General features: G+C 42.0%; 1 protein-coding gene across 1 annotated transcript in view; it reads right to left on the bottom strand.

Moving 5' to 3' along the window:
- Window positions 1-1,216: 1,216 nt before the first annotated feature.
- Window positions 1,217-21,382, bottom strand: part of TBX15 (T-box transcription factor 15) — a 152,332-nt gene continuing 132,166 nt past the window's right edge. Inside the window, exon 8 of the mRNA XM_004614428.2 lies at window positions 1,217-2,068. Coding sequence (XP_004614485.1) covers window positions 1,284-2,068 — 785 coding nt within the window. The 3' untranslated portion in view covers window positions 1,217-1,283. The remainder of the gene's footprint in view (window positions 2,069-21,382) is intronic.

Here is a 21,382-nt window from a genome sequence, read left to right on the forward strand (position 1 = left end):
GAATTTTTCCTGCCAGAGAGAGGCAGGCAATTCAGATGTCTGGATCTGGTACACAGAGGGCCAGGCTTTGATTTATCACCTCTGCTTTTTGTATTATCTGACTAGAGAATAAAACTTGTCCTTTTCACACTCTTACTTCCATTGCCCTGCCAGGCCACATGCTCTGAAATCAACACTTTCATTTAAGTACTCTCTCCTGGTCACAATAGTCAGAGCTGTGTTTTCAGGATGCCTTCTCGTTCTAGTCCCTCTCACTATGCCCTGACCTCGCAGTGTCCTAGAGAGGCTCACTTCTGAATGACACTGTAATTCCTGTGATTCTTTCTAGAACCTACTGGAGGCAGGGAATAAGGGGAAGAACCAAAACCAAATTTCCTTGGTGAGTTAAGACCCTCTTCATTGTTCACATGTTCTCACTCAGTCTTTCTCTCTAATTCTCTGTTTCTTGCTAGCATTCTCTCTTCCTCCCCCCTCTCTTTCTCTCTCTCCCCCACCCTCCCTCTCTCATTTAACTACTCTTACTTTTTCTTTTCCTGGGCACCACTGGGAACATTAATGGTAGTATTCTGAGTAAAGAGAGCCAAAGTTCAAAATCAATCTTTTTCAGGAATCCTGTCCAGGTGTAGTTCTGATGTTTTCTACCCCCATGTTTGGGAAAAGGTTCCAGGATGCACAATTCATTCCAGAAACAGGGGGAGCTGTAGGGGAGACGTGATGGCAGTCACTGCTGCTCTAGTCAGTCCATTTCATGTTGTACATAGACAAATTCTTGGTAAAAGCACCCCTCTGGGCCTCCCTCCTGAGTGCAACCAGTTATGAGTCCATGTGCATGTATGTCTGAGCATGTATGAATGTGCATGAGAATATATACATTATGCATGCATGTATGCATGCATGTATGTATACGTCAGTCTATATGTATCTGTAGGTAACTTTTCATGACTGCCATATGCCAGCACCTCCCTTAACATTATTACAAAATAATGATTTTGTTTCTTCCAAGGCCACTCTGGAGTAGCTGATGATGTTTGAATTACGGTTTGGAAAGGCAAAAATAGCCACCAAGTTAGAAATGACCCCATGGCAAGGATCTTTCAGTGGCTTAAAGGTCTCTCGTTCGTATTGGGTATAAGCTTGCTCCTTAAGAAAAAACAAAACAAAACAAAACAAAACAAAACGCAGTTCCTAGTTTTCAAAGGCACTGGGCTTCCAATAAGTAGAATCTGATCCTGGAGCTGATGGAGCCTTGGACGCTGTCGGCTCTGTGTCATTTGCACTGGCCATTAAACCATGTGCACAGACATCTGGGAGGAGGTGCCTGGGACTGCCCCGTACTGCCGGCCATCGCAGGGATTGTTTGCCTGCTGATTGTTGGGAGAAGGGCTGATCATGTGCATGCTGTGCTCCATCCCTGTTGGCAGGTACTGCCTCTCGCCAAAGGCCCCATTGGAAGGAGAAGAACAGAGTAAAGTGCTTTGAGAGGCGCTCAGTTTCTCTGGGCTTGCAGCTAGCCGAGGGGAAGTTGGGAAATTGTATCCGTAGAGATTGTAGGGGTTGTGGAGAGAGAAGGCATTGTAGGAGCTCTGCTGCATGTGGCCGCCCCCGAACATGTGTGGTGATGAGGAGCCAGAGGCAGCGTTTCCCGCCTGCATGACATACTGGAACTGGGAGGTGGGGAAGGACCCCAACTGACCACCATAGGCTTCCATCTTGCTGTTGCTGGGCAAAGACGGGGGAGTCGGTATTCCTGAGATCAAGGACGGAGTCCTCTGAGGCATGAAGGTTTCAGAGGGCTGAGTGGCTGAGGCGGTGCCACTCTGGAGCCTGTTGTAGCCACTGTCACTCAGCCCTGGGTAACTCTGCAGGGCAGCCATGTTGCTCCTGGCACATGGTGGATAATCAGAGAGGTTGAGGTTGCACAGCTGGCTCTCCCGACAGCCCACGTTGAAGGTGTTGGGGGCCAGGTGAAAAGTTGGAGGAGAACAGGACGGCGATAAAAGATGAGAAGAAGCTGAAGGAGATGGTGTCCCGGTGCTGGATGTAGTTGGGGAAGTGCCAGTGCTGCCCCCTGAAAAATAAAATGGGAAAACTGTTGAGACAGAGTCCTTTGAAACTGAGTCTGTCTATGCCAGATGCAAGCCATGCAGGAGGTACCCTCAAATATTCAAGATGAATTGAATTTTTTAGAACCTTTGCTTTCTCTTAACTCAGCAAGCTTATACTAAGTGATTCCACCTGTGTGTGCAACACACACACACACACACACACACTCAGTCCAAAAGAGGACAAAGACACTGACAAAAAAAAAACCCACTAGATTTATTTTTGCTCTGTGGAAGAATGAATCTGAGATTTTTTTTCCCAAAAGCAAATTAATAAACTTTCCAATATTCATGTTACCACTTCTCACCATCAAATTTCACTTCCCAGTGAAACCTCTGGTGACCAATATTAAAATCTACTAGGTTTTATCCCATCCTCAGTGGAAATGCACTAAATATGATTAAACGTGTGTTTTAACCAGGGATGCTTAAATCTCTGATGCTTACTTTGCCCTATTTAGTGGTACTGCCATAAATATAGGATACAAGAGCAAGACTTTAGTCTCAGCAGAAATGCAGCACCAGGGCAGGGGGCCAAGTTAAAGCAGAGGCCTGGGAGGGCGTAACACAGGGTCCCAGAGTGAAAACTGTGCTCTAAGTCTGAACTTCTGTCACACAATGGACATTTTAAGTGCAATTGTAAGAGCGAGAAAAGAAGGAAAAGAAAAGAGAAAAAAAAGATCAAGGTAATAAGACATCAAGGTTAATCTGGAGCCAAATCACTGTGACCCAGAGGCTCTTTCATAAGACCCTGCCTACCCTGAGAGACTAGTACAAAGATTATAAATGCAGTCTTTGGATTATGTGTTTTTATAAGGACAAGAAGTCAAGTAGGCCATAAAAACCATAGTCGGGGTCAGAGCAATAATACCATGGGTGTGGTGCTTATCTTGTATGCGGTAGACTCGGGTTCAAACCCTGGTATCCAATATGGTGCCCCAAGCCCCACCAGGAGTGATCCCTGAGCACAGAGCCAGGAGTAAGCCCTGAGCACAGCTGGATGTAATCCCTAAACAAAATACAACAAAAATAAAGTACAAATTTTGGGATTCTACTTAGAACTCTGCTACACTAACACTGTGCACGCCTCCCTACCACCCCCCTCAGTGACATTGGGCAAACCATTTACTCTATTTGGGTATTTGGGTTTCAGTTTACTTAGACATGAGAACTGAGTTAGATCAGTGGTTTCTGAAGTGGGTGTTCTTTTAAAGATGCAGCCCTTCCAACACCTAACCTGAGACTGGTTAACAATTAGAATTTTAGGCCACAGTTTTCAACATATGCTAATATGCAGTAAGAGTTGAGTACCAATGTCACAATCCAAATTCCCTACTTCATTGCTGAAGTACTGATTCTCCAACTTGAGTGGACATGAGAGTCACCTGGAGGGATTGTTAGAGTGCAGAGAGTTCCCTGCAGCCCCAGAGATTCTGATTTCATCAGCCAAGGGGAGAGCACAAGAATTTTAGTTTCTATGAATTAACATTTGATGCTATTGGTACTAATCTATACTTTGGGTGAGAAAGCATTCAGATTCCTTTCATCTACAAAGTTCGTGCACTCGATTTGGAAACACACCTCATGTGCTGAGGGAGAAGGCAGTTGGGATGGAGAAAGGGCCACTAAATAAATGATGGTTGGAGGGATTGCTCGGCATGGGAAATGCGTGCTGAAAATAAACTATGGACCAAACATGATGGCCTCTTAGTATCTATATTGCAAACCATAGTGCCCAAAAGTAGAGAGAGAGTAAGAAGGAAGGTGTCTACCACAGAGACAGGGGGTGGGATGGGGTGGGGATGGTGGGAGGGATACTGGAAACATTGGTGGTGGAAAATGTGCACTGGTGGAGGGATGGGTCATTGTATGACTGAAATTTAATCATGAAAGTTTGTAACTGTATCTCACTGTGATTCAATAAAAAATATTTTAAATTAAAAAATAAAAAAGAGCACACATAAATTTCAACCTGGGGAGCATGCCCCCCAAAATAAAAAAAATAAAAAAATAAAGTCCATGTATTTAGATTGCTGGCTGATGCAGGGCCAGTTGAACCCAATATCCTATAATTCAAACGTGTTTTCAGATTGTGTCAGAAAGCTCATAGCAAACTCACCAAACCTCCTCTGTTCTAATGCTAGGAAACAGCATTCTGAGATCCACATTCCATCTCCCCCACTGGGGAGCTAAAGACAATGGGGAGTGCTTGGAGCTTTTGGACCTTTGGGTCAAATTCCAGAAGGAACTACTACCCTGTCTTTCTCAGGGAATCTCTCCTGATAAAATTCCTTCTTCAGGGCAAGGTTGAGGCTTTCCCAGAATCATTGAAAATTATGATTCCCCATGGAGCATGGCACTCTTTAGGACGTCCCACAACTCATGTCAGGATTCTTAGAATCCTCATCCTTGCCAGAAAGTAAAGAGTATTATAGCTAAAAAGAAGTAACCAGAGCTTTTGCACAGCAAGGAAAACATTTAAAAACAAACAAACAAATAAGGAATCATAGATACTGGAATATTAAGACCCTCAAACCCTGAAAAGGAGGGTTCAATTTTTACACTGAGAATGAAAGACCTTAATACAGATCCCAAAGTTAATTTTTACCAGAAAAAAAATCATCAGCAAAAGTACACGTTAAGTGTTAAAGAATTTTTTTCAGTTTGTTTTGAAAACCCTACTAATACTATCTCTTCTTTAGTCAAAAGAATTCTCTCTAAAGAACTTAAAAGTTAGAATTAGATTTTGATGCAAATAGCTGCTGATTTTAGAGCCATTTCAGGAAACTGTCCCTGATTGTTTCTTGTTCATATCTTAGATTTAAAAAATATAGATTTTTATTCCACAAACTAAGAAAAGGCCCACACTGTAAAACACCTATGGGAGAAGTGGTCAGCTGCAGGTCACGGACCAGAAGGATACCAGGCTGATTCTCTGTCTCTGCCCCCTCTATAGATAAGGTGAGCACCCTCTTAGTTTTCCTTATGAGTGAATGATGGTTCCAAATGGATGGGCTTCAGTTTCTGCCCTTCTCAGAATTAAATCTGTGTCTGAGTACTAAACCTAGACTAAAGTTTAAGTGGCAAATAGCAGATACTTTCCATGAAGTAATTTTAACAGAATGGGTTTGAGAAGGGGAGGGCTGAGGGTTAAGAAAGAGCATCTCACTGATTGTTTTGTTTCACTGAGTAGCCTTCAATGCCTTACAGAAGCTCAGGGATTCATTTTTCAGTAAGTGTGTGATTCCCCTTTTAGGCATCCTCTATATTTTCCTCCTCTTGCCCCCTAAATGCCACGTTCTTCAGTAAAATAAGTGCTAAGGCATAAATGGAGAAACTTGACACCAGCTGTAAAGAGATTTGTATTTCACCAAGGCATCTATATCTGGTCTCCTCTCTTTGAAAGTCCACCCTGGCTCGCCCAGATCTGGCGTTTATGTGGTCCCCTAGGGGACCCCCTGTTTAGCACACTGCAGAGTTCTGTTAGAACTCTGCTCAGCCAAGCCCAGCCCCAGCCCTGCAGCAGGAAGTGCAAGATGGAGCAGATGACTTTTTACAACTCTAAATGGTTTTCTCGGATGGCGCAAGATAGAATGAATGGTACTGATTTAAAGCCTCAATTGGTTTCACTACAAAAAAAGGGAGGGGGTACTATTAACAACTTACAGGGATTTTTGCAGAGCAGATCAGAGCACATGTTAAAAAGTTTGTAGTTAGCTTGCTTTGGCTTTTAAATGACACAAGTGGAAGTGAGACTGAGTGACCTGCTGAACGTGGGGGTTGAGGACCCCCTCTATGAATGAATGTTTGAAGAGGGATATAGCAAACAAGTCCATTGAGAGGTCACCTTGCTTCCCCTCATTCTGGAGAAATCCTCTTGTGCACTTTAAGTATCCATGCAGATAACTGCTACCCTCGGAGTCCACATAGAGAAAACAACCAAAGTATTGAGTTTGCAGAAAAGCAAATTGGGATACTCAAAAGACTTGACTCTCTTCTGACCTAAGAGTGTGTCAGCTGTTAAACAAGAGTGCAAGTGTCAGCTAAGTGCTTAAATAAGCATAAGGAGGTGGTCCGACTTCCACGTGAATTTCAACACTTGACTGACTACAGGACACTCATGGCAGAAAAACAAGGGCCAGATGGAAAGTCACACTACTCTGATAAGAGAAGGATGAGTGCTACCTCTTAGAGAAGAACACTTTTTCTCCATTTTCTATGCAGGAACCTCCTTTACCTGCATAGCATCCACTTCCCTTCATTCTCATCCTCTTTGTATCCTTCAAGTCTGGAATTATTTGGAACTTTAACTGATGAACATGAACAGTAGAACCAGATGGCCCTGTTTCAAATCTAGCTGTCTTGCTCATTATGGAACCTTAGCAAGCGCATCTCTCCAAGACTCGGTTTTCTTGATTTTATAAAAAGAACTAGACTTTTACTGGGGGGCTGTTTTAAGAAACAAATGTAATTAAATATATTACAAACTCGCAGCCATTAAATATTTCTCTTCCATTCCTCATCCCTTCTATGAGGGAAGAAAGAGTGAAGGAAAGAGAATGACATCTTGAGTGATGAAAGCTCTAGTGGGGACAGCTCTTAGGATTAGCATCTGTTCATGGAGCAAAGCATCTCAGCCTCTCCATACTCCATCACAGCAAACTGTTCTTATGCAATAGGCAAGATGAGCTTTCACGTCTGTGGATGCCAGAACACTGGAATGTAATGGCCATGGACTCACCAGAGGCAAGTTCCTAAATGCTAGGGAACCAACTATCTCTCCTGTCCAAATTGTCTCTCTTCCACTCCCAAACCCTGCTCAGAGTGGAACGGGCAAACTCATGTCACCTTCACTTCTCAGATCAAGGGATATGGTATTAAACACCAACAGCAAGGTTTGTCCCCAGTATCCTGAAGTCTGAATCCACTTATGAGAGATGATTAGAAGTATAATTCCCTAAGAAACTTAAAGTTCTCAAGGCCCCACCTCCCTGCCTCATATTTTACCCATGAACTAAAATGAGGACATACTCATTAAAATTCATATCTGACATTAACTTGCTCCACTATTCATGGATAAGAGCCAACATAACCAAAAAGAATACATATTTAGCAGTGATCCCGTATGAGGACAATAGCCTAGAATATACTTGTGTACCATGAAGACAAGTTAAATGTGACCGTGAAAATCCTGAATACCAAACCTGCTGACTTTTGCATCTAAAATTGATCACTTCCAGATTGTAATATGGAGGATTTCACATGTAGTTTCCTTTTGGGTTTATTTGGTTGTGTTTCCCCCAACCCCCACCTCCGGCAAAAAAAAAATGTTGAAAAACAGTAAAACAAAACCGCATCTGGCCTAGTAAAGAATAAATTTCCATGTAATTACTTGGTTCCATGAACCAGACTCTTTTCTCATGTAACTCTATGGCACTTATCCATGAGGAGTGCTGATTCACTAGGGGTCCTTGAGGAACCTTCTTTGAGGTTTTCAAACAGGTAAGAGATAAAATGTCAGCACGCAATGGATTGCTCCCAAGGAACCAACTAAAATATGTGGAACCCTAAGGAATTAATTTAGTTAGGAAAAGTGTCCATCTCCAAATGCAAATATGAAATATTTTAGTGTCTTGCTAATAATAATTGTGTGATTTCAATTTTAGAAAGAGTCTTCTGCAGCCTTCTCCAAATAGTTTAAGATATTCATAGAGGGGCAGCACCATAGTCCAGTGAGTAAGGTACTTGCTTAGCACGTGACCAACCTGGGATCAACCCCTGGCACCCCACATGGTCCCCCAGCATCAAACTATATTTTCAAATATTCAAGCAATGTTTAAACATCCCATTAAGTCTTCATTTACCCAAATACTCAATTTTCACCTTGCACCTCTGTGTTCTCTGTCTCTTTCTGCTCCAGAAATATTTTAGAGTCAGAACACTCCCTAAATGACAGTCGCCCCCTTTTCTTTTCAATTTTCACTGACCTACTTTCTCCGCTATTTGTTTCACCCCCTTCCTTGCTGCAGCATACATGCAAGAGCTGTCACTGTCACTTTTCTGCCTTGAACTGTCAACGTTCTCACTAGAACACACCCCTTTTCCTACACTCATCCTTCTACCCCTAACTCCAGACCTAGAAAATCCAAGCACCTTCTACCTGTCCCCACCTGCTACATTACTGGGTTTAGGGGTGACCAATTTGAGTTGATGACTAATCAGTGAGATTTTGCAATAAACCTAGAAGAGAGATTCAGAGTCATTCTCAGAAGACTTAAATCAAGGGACACGATGGTTCAGGATTGCTGGCAGCTCTGTTGCCACCATGGGGAACCTGGTCAGGAAGTCAGTGAGATGATGACAGTGTGAGTGGGGTGGTGACAAGGAAATTGCAGATGGATTTAGAGCTTGGCAAGGGTGGGGTATGGTGGGTTGAAGGCAGTGGAAGAAACATCCAGAATGCGGACTGAAAGTCACTGACCATCCCCCCAGGAGAGGGCGCCAAGGTAAATGACAAACAGGTTCAGTTACAGTGAGTTATGTAAGAGACTTAGGGGACAAAATAATTGCTTGCTTGAGTGGATTGAACTGAGATTCCCTCCAGCCTCTCTCAGGAGTTCCTTATGGGCATTTGTCTTTATCTCAGTAATAATAAAGTCTGTCTTTGCTTGCTGTCCTTGAATTATTACAAAGATCACACAGTGAATAAAATACTGGCTTCCTCTGTCAATTTCTTACACATGAGTATCTTCAGTATCTGACTAGTCTCTCATTAATACAAATCAAACTGATAAAAAGTCTAAGAGACCTTAGAATTCTATAACTCTAAAACTGGCTGACATCTGCCTAGAGAATTTTCTAGAATTAAAATCTGCCTAGACTAAACATACTAAAGACACCCAGCTCAAAAAATAAGAAGGCAAACCCCTAGTATTTACAGAAGCATGATACTATATTTAGAAAACCTTAAAGGCCACATGAGCACACATACACACACACACACACACACCACCACCACCACCACCACCACCACCACCACCACCATTACCACCCAAAATATATATATATTCCAGATTAATAGCAGGCTACAAAATAAATGCACAGAAATCTGTGGGCTTTTTCTATATGAAAATAATGAAATAGAAGGGAACAATTGTAGAATCCCATTCAAAATTTTGCCTCAAAAAAATATCAAGTACCTGAAAATCAGTTTAACAAAAGAAGTGAGATACTTATAACAAGGAAAGTTACAATCCATTACTAAATGATATATAGAAGACACAAGGAAATAAAAACACAGCTCCTGGTCACAAATCGAAAAAAATGATATTGTCAAAATACAACATTGCCTGGGCTGGAGCAATAGCACTACGGTAGGGCATTCACCTTACATGTGGCCGAACTGAGTTCGATTCCTCCACCCCTCTCAGAGAGCCTGGCAAGCTACTGAGAGTATCTTGTCCATGCAGCAGAGCCTGGCAAGCTACCCGTGGCATATTTGACATGCCAAAAAAAAGTAACAAGTCTCAAAAAGGAGATGTTACTGGTGCCTGCTCGAGAAAATTGATGAGCAACAGGATGACAGTGACAGTGACATTGACAACATTGCCTAAAGCACTATACAGATTCAATGCAGTCTCTATAAAAATACCCATGATATTTTTTTAAAAAACATAGGTAAGGGGCTGGAGCGATAGCACAGCGGGTAGGGCGTTTGCCTTGCATGCGACCGACCCGGGTTCAATTCCCAGCATCCCATATGGTCCCCTGAGCACCGCCAGGGTTAATTCCTGAGTGCAGAGCCAGGAGTAACCCCTGTGCAGAGCCAGGTGTGACCCAAAAAGCAAAACAAAAAAAATAGGTAAAACACTGCTGAAATTTATAAGGAGTAATAACTACACCAACTCCCTCCCCCCATAGCCAAAGCAATCAGAAGGAAAAAGAAGATGGGAAGTTTCTCTTGCCCCACATTCAAACTATCTGATAAAGCTGTAATAATTAAAGCAGAAACACCATCTGCACTGCTATATTCATTGCAGCACTATCCACGATAGCCAGAATCTGGAAACAACCTGAGTGCCCAAGAAGAGACGAATGGATAAAAAACAAACAAACAAAAAAAAAAAAAACTATGGCACATCTACACAGTGGAATACTATACAGATGTTAGAAAAAATAACATCATGAAATTTGCCTATAAATGGATGAACATCTTCTAATATATACACTATATATTAGAAGATTAATATTAATATCCACAGCCAGGGGGAACCGGGGCTAGAAGGACGAGTCAATAGGTGGAATTAACCACAACAGTGTGTGTGTGGGGGTTGCAGGGTAGATAAGATAGAGAAGGGAAAAGTATGACAATAATAGCTGGAAATGATCACATTGGACAAGAACTGAGTGCTAAAAGTAGGTAAAGGGATATTCTGATAATCTTTCAGCATCTGTATTGAAAACCACAATTCCCAAAAGGGAGAGCGAGCGAGCGAGCGAGAGAGAGAGAGAGAGAGAGAGAGAGAGAGAGAGAGAGAGAGAGAGAGAGAGAGCGCCTGCCATAGAGGCAGGCTGGGGGGGGTGGCGATGGGGGAGGTAATTGGAGGGAAACTGGCAACACTGTTACTGGCAAATGTACACTGGTGGAGCGATGGTTGTTGGAATACTGTATGACTGAAACCTAATTTATGAATAGCTTTGTAAGGGTCTATCATAGTGATTCAATTAACGAAACTTAAAAAACAAAACAGTGTGGTACAAGAATAAGAACAGACTTTCAGACCACAGAACTGAGAGTCCAAAGACATATCCCCAGATATATGGACAGTTAATCTTTATTAAAGGAGCAAAATGTATGAAGTAGGGCAAGGCAACAGTCGGTGTTAGGAGAAATGGTTGTCATGTGTAAAAAAAATAGAATTTAGATCCTTTTCTAGCATCACACACAAAAGTCAAATAAAAATGGTTTAAAGACCATTTTTGATAGCACTGTAGCACTGTCCAGGCACCAGTAATGTCTCCATTGTGAGACTTGTTACTGTTTTTGGCATATTGAATATGGCACAAGTAGCTTGCCAGGCTCTGCCACGCGGGTGGGATACTTTCGGTAGCTTGCTGGCTTACTGAGAGGGACAGAGGAATCGAACCCAGGTCAGCCGCATGCAAGGCAAACGCCCTACCCGCTATGCTATTGCTCTAGTCCAAAGACCTTGATATTAGACATAAATATAATATATTATACTTAAGAAAACATATGCAGAGCACTTCATGACATTGAAGCTCGATGTCATGATACTAAAAATAATATTTAATTATTCAGTATCATTGGCCTAGCAAACAAAAATAGATAAACAAATGAGACTACATCAAACTAAGAAGCTTCTGCCTACAAAAGAAATGATGGCCGGAATAATTTTTTTCCACAGACTGGGAAAATAGTTACCCATAACTCATCCAACAAAGGCTTGATATTCAAGATATATAAAGCACTAGTGGAACTTTATTAAAATAATTTAAAATAGGGATAATACAAAGAAATAGAAACAAAGGACAGGAGAGCTGGTCCTTAGTAGAAGTTTGCCCCTGAACAAAAACTGGATGCTGAAAGGAGGTAAAGGGATATGCACAATACCCTGTCAGTAATAGTACTGCAAACCACAGTGCTTAAAAGAAAAAAGTTTCTGCCATAGAAGTAGGTTGTGGGTATCCAGGAAAAGGATACTGGGGACATTGGTAGAGTAAGGGGACACTGACAATGGGACTGGTGCTCGAACATTGTACACCTGAGACTATCACAAAAAATTTTGTAAATTTATAATTTATGTAGATCCAATTTTTTAATGTTTTAATGGGGGAAGAGATGAACAGAAACTTCTTCAAAGATACACAAGTAAATTGCCAAAAGATATATGAAAACCTGTTTTGCATCACTTATTGTCAAGAAAATGCAAATCCTAACAACAGCAAGATATGATCACACACCCAGAAAGGCTGACACGTTTCACAAAGAACAAAAACAACCAGTATTGCCATGGATGTGGGGAAAATGGGATCCTCATTCACTGCTGTGGGAATGTCAACTGGTCCAGCCTTTTTGGAAAACAATAGATCACTTCTAATAAAACCTAAGAATGGGGGCCAGTTTGATCCCCAGCACTCCATATAGTCCCCAAGCCCACAGAAGTGAGTCCTGAGTGCAGAGCTACAAGAAAACTCTGAGAACCACCCAAGTATGGTAAAAAAAAATTAGTAACTCAGTTTTCATATGACCCAGCAATTCTTATTGGCATTTATTCCACACCCATTGCTTCACTATTCACAATAGTGAAAGTCTGGAAACAGCGCAAGCATCCAAGATCAGAGGACTAGATAAAAAACTATTGCACACAATAGAATACTTCTTGACTATAAGAAAAGATTAAATCATGCAATTTTCGACAATGTGGATAAACTTGGGAAGCCTCATGCTGAATGAAGTTAGTTATGAGAAGACAGACGCAGAATGATCTCTCTCTTATGTAAGATTATTAAAAAATGTAATAAGGAAATAAAAATTGCCCAAAGGTAACAGACACTGAAAACTGGTGTTCAGTAAGAAACTTATCATGGGGATAGAGGGAGATGAGGTGCAGGTGAATACTCAGTCAATGGTTGAGGGAAACAGACATTATGGTGGAGGGTACAGTGCTGGAATATTTTGTGTGTGAAACCTACCACAATGGCTTAAATAATTTTAATATAAAAAATTGGAGTTTTGGGGGCTGCAGAGATAGCACAGTGGGTAGGGCGTTTGCCTTGCACCCGGCCGACCCGGGTTCAAATCCCAGCATCCCATATGGTCCCCTGAGCACGGCCAGGGGTGATTCCTGAGTGCAGAGCCAGGAGTAACCCCTGTGCATCGCCAGGTATGACCCAAAAAGCCAAAAAAAATTAGAGTTTTGGGCGGCTGGAGCGATAGCACAGCGGGTAGGGTGTTTGCCTTGCACGCGCCCGACCCGGGTTCTAATCCCAGCATCCCATATGGTCCCCTGAGCACCGCCAGGGGCAATTCCTGAGTGAAGAGCCAGGAGTAACCCCTGTGCATCGCCGGGTATGACCCAAAAACCAAAAAAAATTGGAGTTTTTGCAAAATTATTGTTAATTTTCCTGTTATTTCCATAATAACTGAATTATAAAGAAGTTAGAGGCCGGAGAGAGAGCACAACTGATGAAGTGCTTGCCTTGCACATGACTGATGGAGGTTTGATCCCCATTACCACATGTGGTACCCTGAGATCTACCAGGAGTGACCCCAGAACACGGAGACAGAGCAAGAAGTAATTCCAGAGAAACAATGAGTGTGGACCAAAAATGAACCACCAAGAAATGAAGTTAAAATGACAAAGCAAGGGTGTATTTAAAAGGCATCCTCTTCCCCATCCAAACAGAATGGTTGACTCAGCCTCCGTCAGTAGCCCAAAACTGTCATAGGATCATATGTGTGACATGCCAGATATTTCTGTATTTGAAGCAATGAGGTAATGTGTACACCTAGGAGGTCAGTTTTTACTTGGATCTTCAGTTCAGGGTCATCACTGCTAAAAATCTCCTCAGCAAATGGGAATTATCACAAAAATCAATCTGGAAACTTCCGTTTCCATTAGTAGCCCACCATTCTCTGCTTCTTCTAAGATACAAAACTATTCAACAGTTAGTTCTGTCTTCTTCCTTCCTTTCATACGTGCTACTGTCCATTGTTAAGGACCTCTCCATTCCTAAGGAAGGAAGAAAGCAGTGCTGTCGATTTTACATCCTTTGTTAACGTCAAGGGACCAAGCCACATATTTTTTAATCATGAGAATCTGGATTAGGTTCAGTGTTCAGTTCAAAAATGTGTTCCAATTAGACCATACAATAGAGTTTTTGGCTTTTCCGCTAGCCCTATCCCACTACCATATGTATTCAATAATATCACAATCATTTATTACCAACAACAAAAAGGGAGTCACTTAATGATTGTGATGGGCTTCAAAGTCCAGTTTTTCTTAAACTATTGTGTTCTAATTGATAACAATGAGATTTTACTGATAAATCTTCGGTAGAAGTAACATGAAACAAGCAACTCATGAAAGTGTTCCACTCTGAATCTGCCCCTGGTCCCATATGCTGGTGAAATGCAGATGCTCTTCCCAGTGATCACTCCATAGCCAGAGTCACACCATATGGGTTGTTGAGCTCTCAGATGTGCTAAGACAGTAATGCTGCCTAGCTCAGGCAGGTTGCCACACAGTGGCTTCATTCATTATTTATTATGTACTTTCTGGATTACATGTTCTATATGACTAGCCAAGAAATAGCAGAACACAATATTGTCATTAATTGTGTTTTGTGGCAAGAGCAATACACTGGCAAGATCCTTTCCCTCCTCCATAATACAAACTCCTGATTAGCTAGATCTTCAAAAGTAACAAGTAAAGAAAAAGCAGGTAAGTACGAAGCCAGAATAAATAGAATTAATCGGCCAAGTGTTTTCATGTGACATATTTTTGTTTATAAAATCTACTTATATTTTATAAAAATGGCCTTCAGTTTTTTTATAAAAATAAAGGAGTGCAAAAAATAAAAATAACATACCACAGTTAAAATATAAAGAGTTGGAGCCAGAGCTGTACTATAGTGAGAAGGGTGTTTAGCTCACACATGGCCCAGATTTAATCCCCAGGACAGCCACAAGGTCCCCCTAACCCAGCAGGAATAATCCCTAAGTGCAAAGTCAGGAGTAAGCTCTGAGACTCACCAGAGGGCTGCCACCCAAAAATAAGATATAGAAAGTTAGCATTCATCAAAGATGAAGATCCAAGAAAACTCACAAAGAACCTCTTAAGAACTATGAAGAACTCAGAGCAGTGGGTAACACCCTGGATATGTACTGACTCTGCTTCTATCACAGCATTATGGGGATCACATATCCTTCCATTCTGGTACCACATTCAAGGACTGATCCCTGAGCCCATAGCCAGGAATAAGCCCCAGGAACAGCTGGGTGTGGCTCTAGAAAAAATATATATATATCCATATATATATATATATATTCTTCATATATCATACAAAGGACTTCCATTTCTCCTCTACATATAAAATATGGGCTGCCTCTACCACAGGGGAGGCTCCCCCCAGCAACTTTCTTGGACCTGAACCCTCTTGGGACCCGAATCCCCCTGCAGGTTGATATCCCCAAAGAGCCAAACTTAAGCTTTCCATCAGGTTTGTGGACCGCTACCATCGCTCCTCCCCTCCTCCCCTCTACCCATCTGGCATACCTTTAAGCCTCTAACCACAAACTCCAGGGACTCCAAAACGTTCTTCATGAGGAAGTTACTTTGTCTGCACCCCACATATGAGGTACTAGTTAACCTAGGCCTTACATATACCTATCAATAAGCCAAGGTAACACAAAGATAGCCCAATTGTAGGGGCAAAAACAAAACAATACAAGAAAAAACTAAAAATGCAAAGGTCACTTGTAGGATAACATTGGGTTTGTCCTTTCAGCCTTGCTGCAGGGAACTTAGTTTACCTTAGAGCAATGTCCTTTGTGTATGGACACAGGAAGACAGTTAATATTATGCTCCTGTAACTTGGGAGTTGATTGACTCTGAATAATATTTACTCCTGGGCATCTGCTTTCTCTGTTCAGTTGCCCTTAGTTCCTAGCACCCCAAAAGCAGGGTCCCGATGAATGTAGGGCAAGTTGTGAGCTACCCTGGCATCAAAATGGGCCAGGCCAAAGCACCACAATACTCAACTATAAGTTGAGAGCATGGTCATAGACAAATGCTGTCATGATCCAAAAGTAACGACAAGACTAGGACTCTGCTGGGGTTAGGAAGACTCACCTGGCCTGAGTACTATGGTCTGGAATGTATAGTAAGATGTCCTCAGGAAGAACCAAACTTTAAGCTTGATACATCTCTTACTGTGTTCATACAGAATGACACTGCTAGAAATACTAGAAGTAGATTTGCTACAACTAATTAAGTGGATTACTAGCTGAGGAAAAAAGAAAGCAATACACCCTGGATGGGATCCCACCCTTAAGAAGATCTCCTAGTAATCTGGAGTAATCTCCTTAGATGAGATTTTATCCTTGAGTTAATCTCTTGGAGGAGTGGTCTTACCCCTCTTTGGTGATTTGTTAATATTCAACCCACCTTTGTATCACCACCCTATGTGATTGCAATATAAACTGAGGCTGTAAGAGCAGAGGGGGTCAGAGTCAGAAGTGAGAGCAAGTGGGGCTCCAGAGAGAGAAGCAGGAGAGGTAAGAAGAGAGATTGGTAGAGAGATCAGAAGAGACCAGAGGAGAGACGACAGAGACAGAGTCAGAGATAGAGAGACAGACAGAAGACAGCACAGCAGCACACACAGAAGAAGAGCACAAAGGAGGAGCCATCCCGATCGGGTCCACACACAGTGGCGTGAGAGCACAAACATGAGCGGCTAGAGAGAGAGGAAGAGAGAGTCCTCGAACACACATCACCCCTTCTGCGTGCGCGAGTGTATAATTTTTACAGATGGTATTTTACTTTAATTATTATTATTATTATTATTTGCATCACACCTCGCAATGCTCAGGGGCTACTCTTAGCTATGCACTCAGGAATTATTTTTGGCCATGCTCAGGGGGCATATGTGATGCCGGGGATTGAATTTGGGTCAGTTGTGAGCAAGGCATATGCCCTACCGGCTCTATTATCACTCCAACTCTGATGTTATTTTAAATCAAGAAAGCAGTTGCCCAGGAGTAAATATTATTTAGAGTCAATCAACTCCCAAGTTATAAAGCATAATATTCACTGTCTTCCTGTGTCCATACAGAAAGGACATTGCTTTAAGGTAAACTAAGTTCCCTGAGCAAGGCTGAAAGGACAAACCAAATGTTATTCTACATACAGTCACTATGGGTAAAACAACGCAGAAACTCACCGAGCTTAATGATTGAAGTTGCTAGCCCAGATGAATCAAACAGTAATAATGAACTCTATAACCTCTCACATAAAGAATTTTTTTTTAAATTTTATTTATTTTTTTTTAAATTTATTTATTTTTAATTAGAGAATCACCGTGAGGGTACAGTTACAGATTTATACACTTTTGTGCTTATACTTCCCTCATACAAAGTTTGGGAACCCATCCCTTCACCAGTGCCCATTCTCCACCACCCGTAAACCCAGTGTCCCTCCCACCCTCCCCAATCCCATCTCCCCCCCACCCCACCCTGCCACTGTGGCAAGGCATTCCCTTCTGTTTTCTCTCTCTAATTAGCTGTTGTGGTTTGCAATAAAGGTGTTGAGTGGCCGCTGTGCTCAGTCTCTAGCCCTCATTCAGCCCGCAACTCCCTTCCCCCACATGGCCTTCGACTACAATGTAGTTGGTGATCGCTTCTCTGAGTTGACCTTTCCCCGGAACGTGAGGCCAGCCTCGAAGCCATGGAGTCAACCTCCTGGTACTTATTTCTACAGTTCTTGGGTGTTAGTCTCCCACTCTGTTATTCTATATACCATAGATGAGTGCAATCTTTCTATGTCTGTCTCTGTCTTTCTGACTCATTTCACTCAGCATGAAACTTTTCATGCCCATCCACTTGACTACAAAATTCTTGACCTCCTTTTTTCTAACAGCTGCATAGTATTCCATTGTATAGATGTACCAAAGTTTCCTCAACCAGTCATCCGTTCTGGGGCATTCGGGTTTTTTCCAGATTCTGGCTATTGTAAACAGTGCTGCGATGAACATACATGTGCAGATGTTGTTTTGATTGTACTTTTTTGCCTCTCTGGGATATATTCCCAGCAGTGGTATTGCTGGGTCAAATGGGAATTCAATATCTAATTTTTTGAGAGTCGTCCAAATTGTTTTCCAGAAGGGCTGAACCAGTCGGCATTCCCACCAGCAGTGAAGAAGGGTCCCTTTCTCCCCACATCCTCTCCAACAGCGGTTGCTTTTGTTCTTTTGGATGTGTGCTAGTCTCTGTGGTGTGAGGTGGTATCTCAAAGTTCACATAAAGAATTTAAAACGGAACCTTTAAGGATGTACAAGGAGCTCAAAGAAGCAATGGAATGCACTGCTGATAAAATACAAGAGGATATGAAAGCAGAAGTGAGGAAAATGCAAACAAAAATACAAGTAGAAATGACAGACCTAAAAAACTTGGTAGGTGAAACAGTAAACTCAGTGGAAGCCTCAGCAACAGAGTAACTTTTGCTGAGAACAGAATCAGTGAGCTCCAAGAGAAACTGCAGAGAATCTCCAGAAAACAGCAGAAAATGGAAAGGAGCCTCAAAATAAACTGAAAGATGTCAAGAGAAAATTGAGATGAAATCAAGAGATATAAAATAAGAATCATTGGAGTCCCAGAGGGAGAGGATGAAGAAGAAATTGTCAAACACATAATTGCTGAGACGTTCCCAGAGTTGAAGACCATGAAGGGTACCAGCTAAAAGAAATCTAAATATATACTCCCAGACACATCCTTATCCAAATAACAAAAACCATAGACAGAGATAAAATTTGGAAAGCAGCAAGATGAAAGAAAGAAATTGCCTATAAAGGAGCATCCTTAAGAATCACAGCAGACTTATTTGATAAAACCCTAAGGGCCTGGAGACCCTCTGCTCCTAAAGATTATGATCCAAGAGGTCTTCTAACCCATTTTAGCACCCAGAGTGGCTTCTTACAGAAATGCATCTAGACTGTGAGCTGTACTACGACTATATGCCGCCCGGAGAGGGATTTTCCCTCTCCACCCTGTTTTTCTGTGCGGAAAATGGTGGCAGCGGCATCATCCACGTGGCGAGAGCCATCCCCTAAGACTTCCACCCAGAGGTATGAACTTTGCAATATTGTGGCTCATAGGCAATCATGGGAAGGGGGCGTTACCAGCACGCCCTCAGCCCAGATAAGATCCAGAGATGCTGCTCGATAAACAGACCCTCTACTCCTAAAGACTATGATCCAAGAGGTCTTCTAACCCATTTTGGAACTCAGAGAGGCTTCTTACAGAAATGCATCTAGACTATGAACTAAACTGAAATATCAGAAATCCAAAACTCATAGAATCTTCATTCTCAGCAATGTAAAGAAATTATTAAATGATGCCTTTTCAGCAGGCCTGATTGTTGGGGGAAAAGTCCAAACAATAATAGGGAGTTCTCTATTGAAATATTGAATGTATTCAAAGCATAGAGAGAATAAAATGAAGATCATTAGCTACTTACATGGGGGCTGGGTGGGAGGGGGGTATATTGGGGTTCTTGGTGGTGGAACATGTGCACTGGTGAAGGGATGGGGGTTCAATCATTATATGACTGAGACTTAAACCTGAAAGCTTCGTGTTTTTTCACGGTGATTCAATATAATAAGATAAAATTAAAAAAAAACCCTAAGGGCCTGAAGACAGTGTGGGATATAGCGACAAAACTCAATGAAATAAATGCCTCACCAAGAATACTTTAACTGCTAGGCTCTCATTCATATCAGAAGTAACAACACACAGCTTCACACACAAACAACAACTCAGGACCTTCATATCCTCAAAACCATGGCTATAAGAGCAACTAAATGGGCTACTTTAAGATAAGACAAGCCCCTCAAATACACCAAACTTTGGAAGAAAGATGAGACCAAAAAACCGATAACAGTAATCTCTCTCAATGCCAATGGGCCAGATGCACCGATTAAAAGACAGAGTGACACGATGGATCCAATATTGAACCCAACATTCTGCTGCCTGCAAGAAACACATTTGAACAGTCAAAGCAAATACAGACTCAAAGTGAAAGGAAGGAAACAATTCTACAAGTGAACAACTCCCTCAAAAGAGCTGGAGTGTGATTCAATGGTCACCTGCCTTGGCTCTTAGAAGCAGAACAGGGTTTGGTTTATAAAGCAAACTGGCACTCTGAGAACGTCTGATTGAGAAGCAAAAGGACCTTCTCCAAGGACCACAACAAAGTGCATTATAAACAACAGAATGTTAAGGTCTAGAATTGTCTGTTTCTTTCTTTAGCTTTAGTTTCTTTAGTTTCTTTCAGTAGCTACAAGTGAAATTCTGTTGTGGGTAGGTTAATAAAGAGCAGTTCAGAAGGCACTGCTTTCCCCTGAGCCCCACAGCTGCTCGGGTCTCCATCCTGTGCATACTGCCATGTTGGACTCTCCTCCACCGGCAACCAGGGACCCTGGCCCTGCAGAATTAAATTCTGTGTTTCGTCCACCTTGGGGAAGGCTTGCAAAGATGTTATTTGAGAAACTTGGCTAAGCTATACACTTCAAAAGTTTACAAATATGAAGTCTACATTACATGCCCTCAAACAATCAGTTTATTTAGTTGAGTGAAATGGCTCCATTTTCTTACAGAAAACAATATTCTTAATGGCAGCCATTTGACAGAAGAGAGTAAGTTCGATCAATATTTTTATCTGTGTTATTCTTTAGTAGAGGAGCTTATAAGGGGCAACTGAAAAACCATCTGACAGTGGGGAAGCTTTTCCTCAGAAACCCAGATGGGGGGCTGGAGTAGTAATACAGCAGGTAGGGCTTTTGCCTTGCACTCGGCCAACACAGGTACGATTCCCAGCTTCCCATATGGTCCCCTGAGCACCACCAGGGTAATTCCTGAGTGCAGAGCCAGGAGTAACTCCTATGCATGACCGGGTGTGACTCCCCTCTCCCCCGAAAAAAACAGAAACCTATATGAAGGGCTCTGCCACCAGGAGAACCACCTAGAAAAGGAGCTAAACAACCCATCTACACATGGCCTCAGCTTTCCAAAATTGAGCTACAAAAGAATAAAGAGTATAAGATGAATTACAGGAACAAATACAGCCACCAAGAGTGAAACAAAAAGAAAAAGAATACTTGAATCAATCAAAGAGTAAAATTGAGACATTAGTAAAAATAAAAATATTTCCTAAAAAAACAAAAACCTAGAGCCACTTGCCTTACACACAGCCAACCTAGGTTCCATCCCCAGCATTCCAAATGATCCTCTGAGCACTGTCAGGAGTCATTTCTGAGTGCATTCAGGATGTGACCCACAAAATTCTGACCATCCCGCAAAAGTCCTGAACCCATTGGCTTTACCAATATTCCGAAATCTCTTCCCAAAAAGTCAAAGAAGGACACTCCCAAATACATTTTATGAAGCCAATGTTACCTAATACCAACCGTTTCAACAATAACATCACAAAAAATAGACAAATTGATTGAGGGGTGCTTTGCACACAGGAGGCCAATATTCTATC

The sequence above is a fragment of the Sorex araneus genome, chromosome 3 (genome assembly GCF_027595985.1).
Source record: "Sorex araneus isolate mSorAra2 chromosome 3, mSorAra2.pri, whole genome shotgun sequence".
Taxonomy (NCBI): domain Eukaryota; kingdom Metazoa; phylum Chordata; class Mammalia; order Eulipotyphla; family Soricidae; genus Sorex; species Sorex araneus.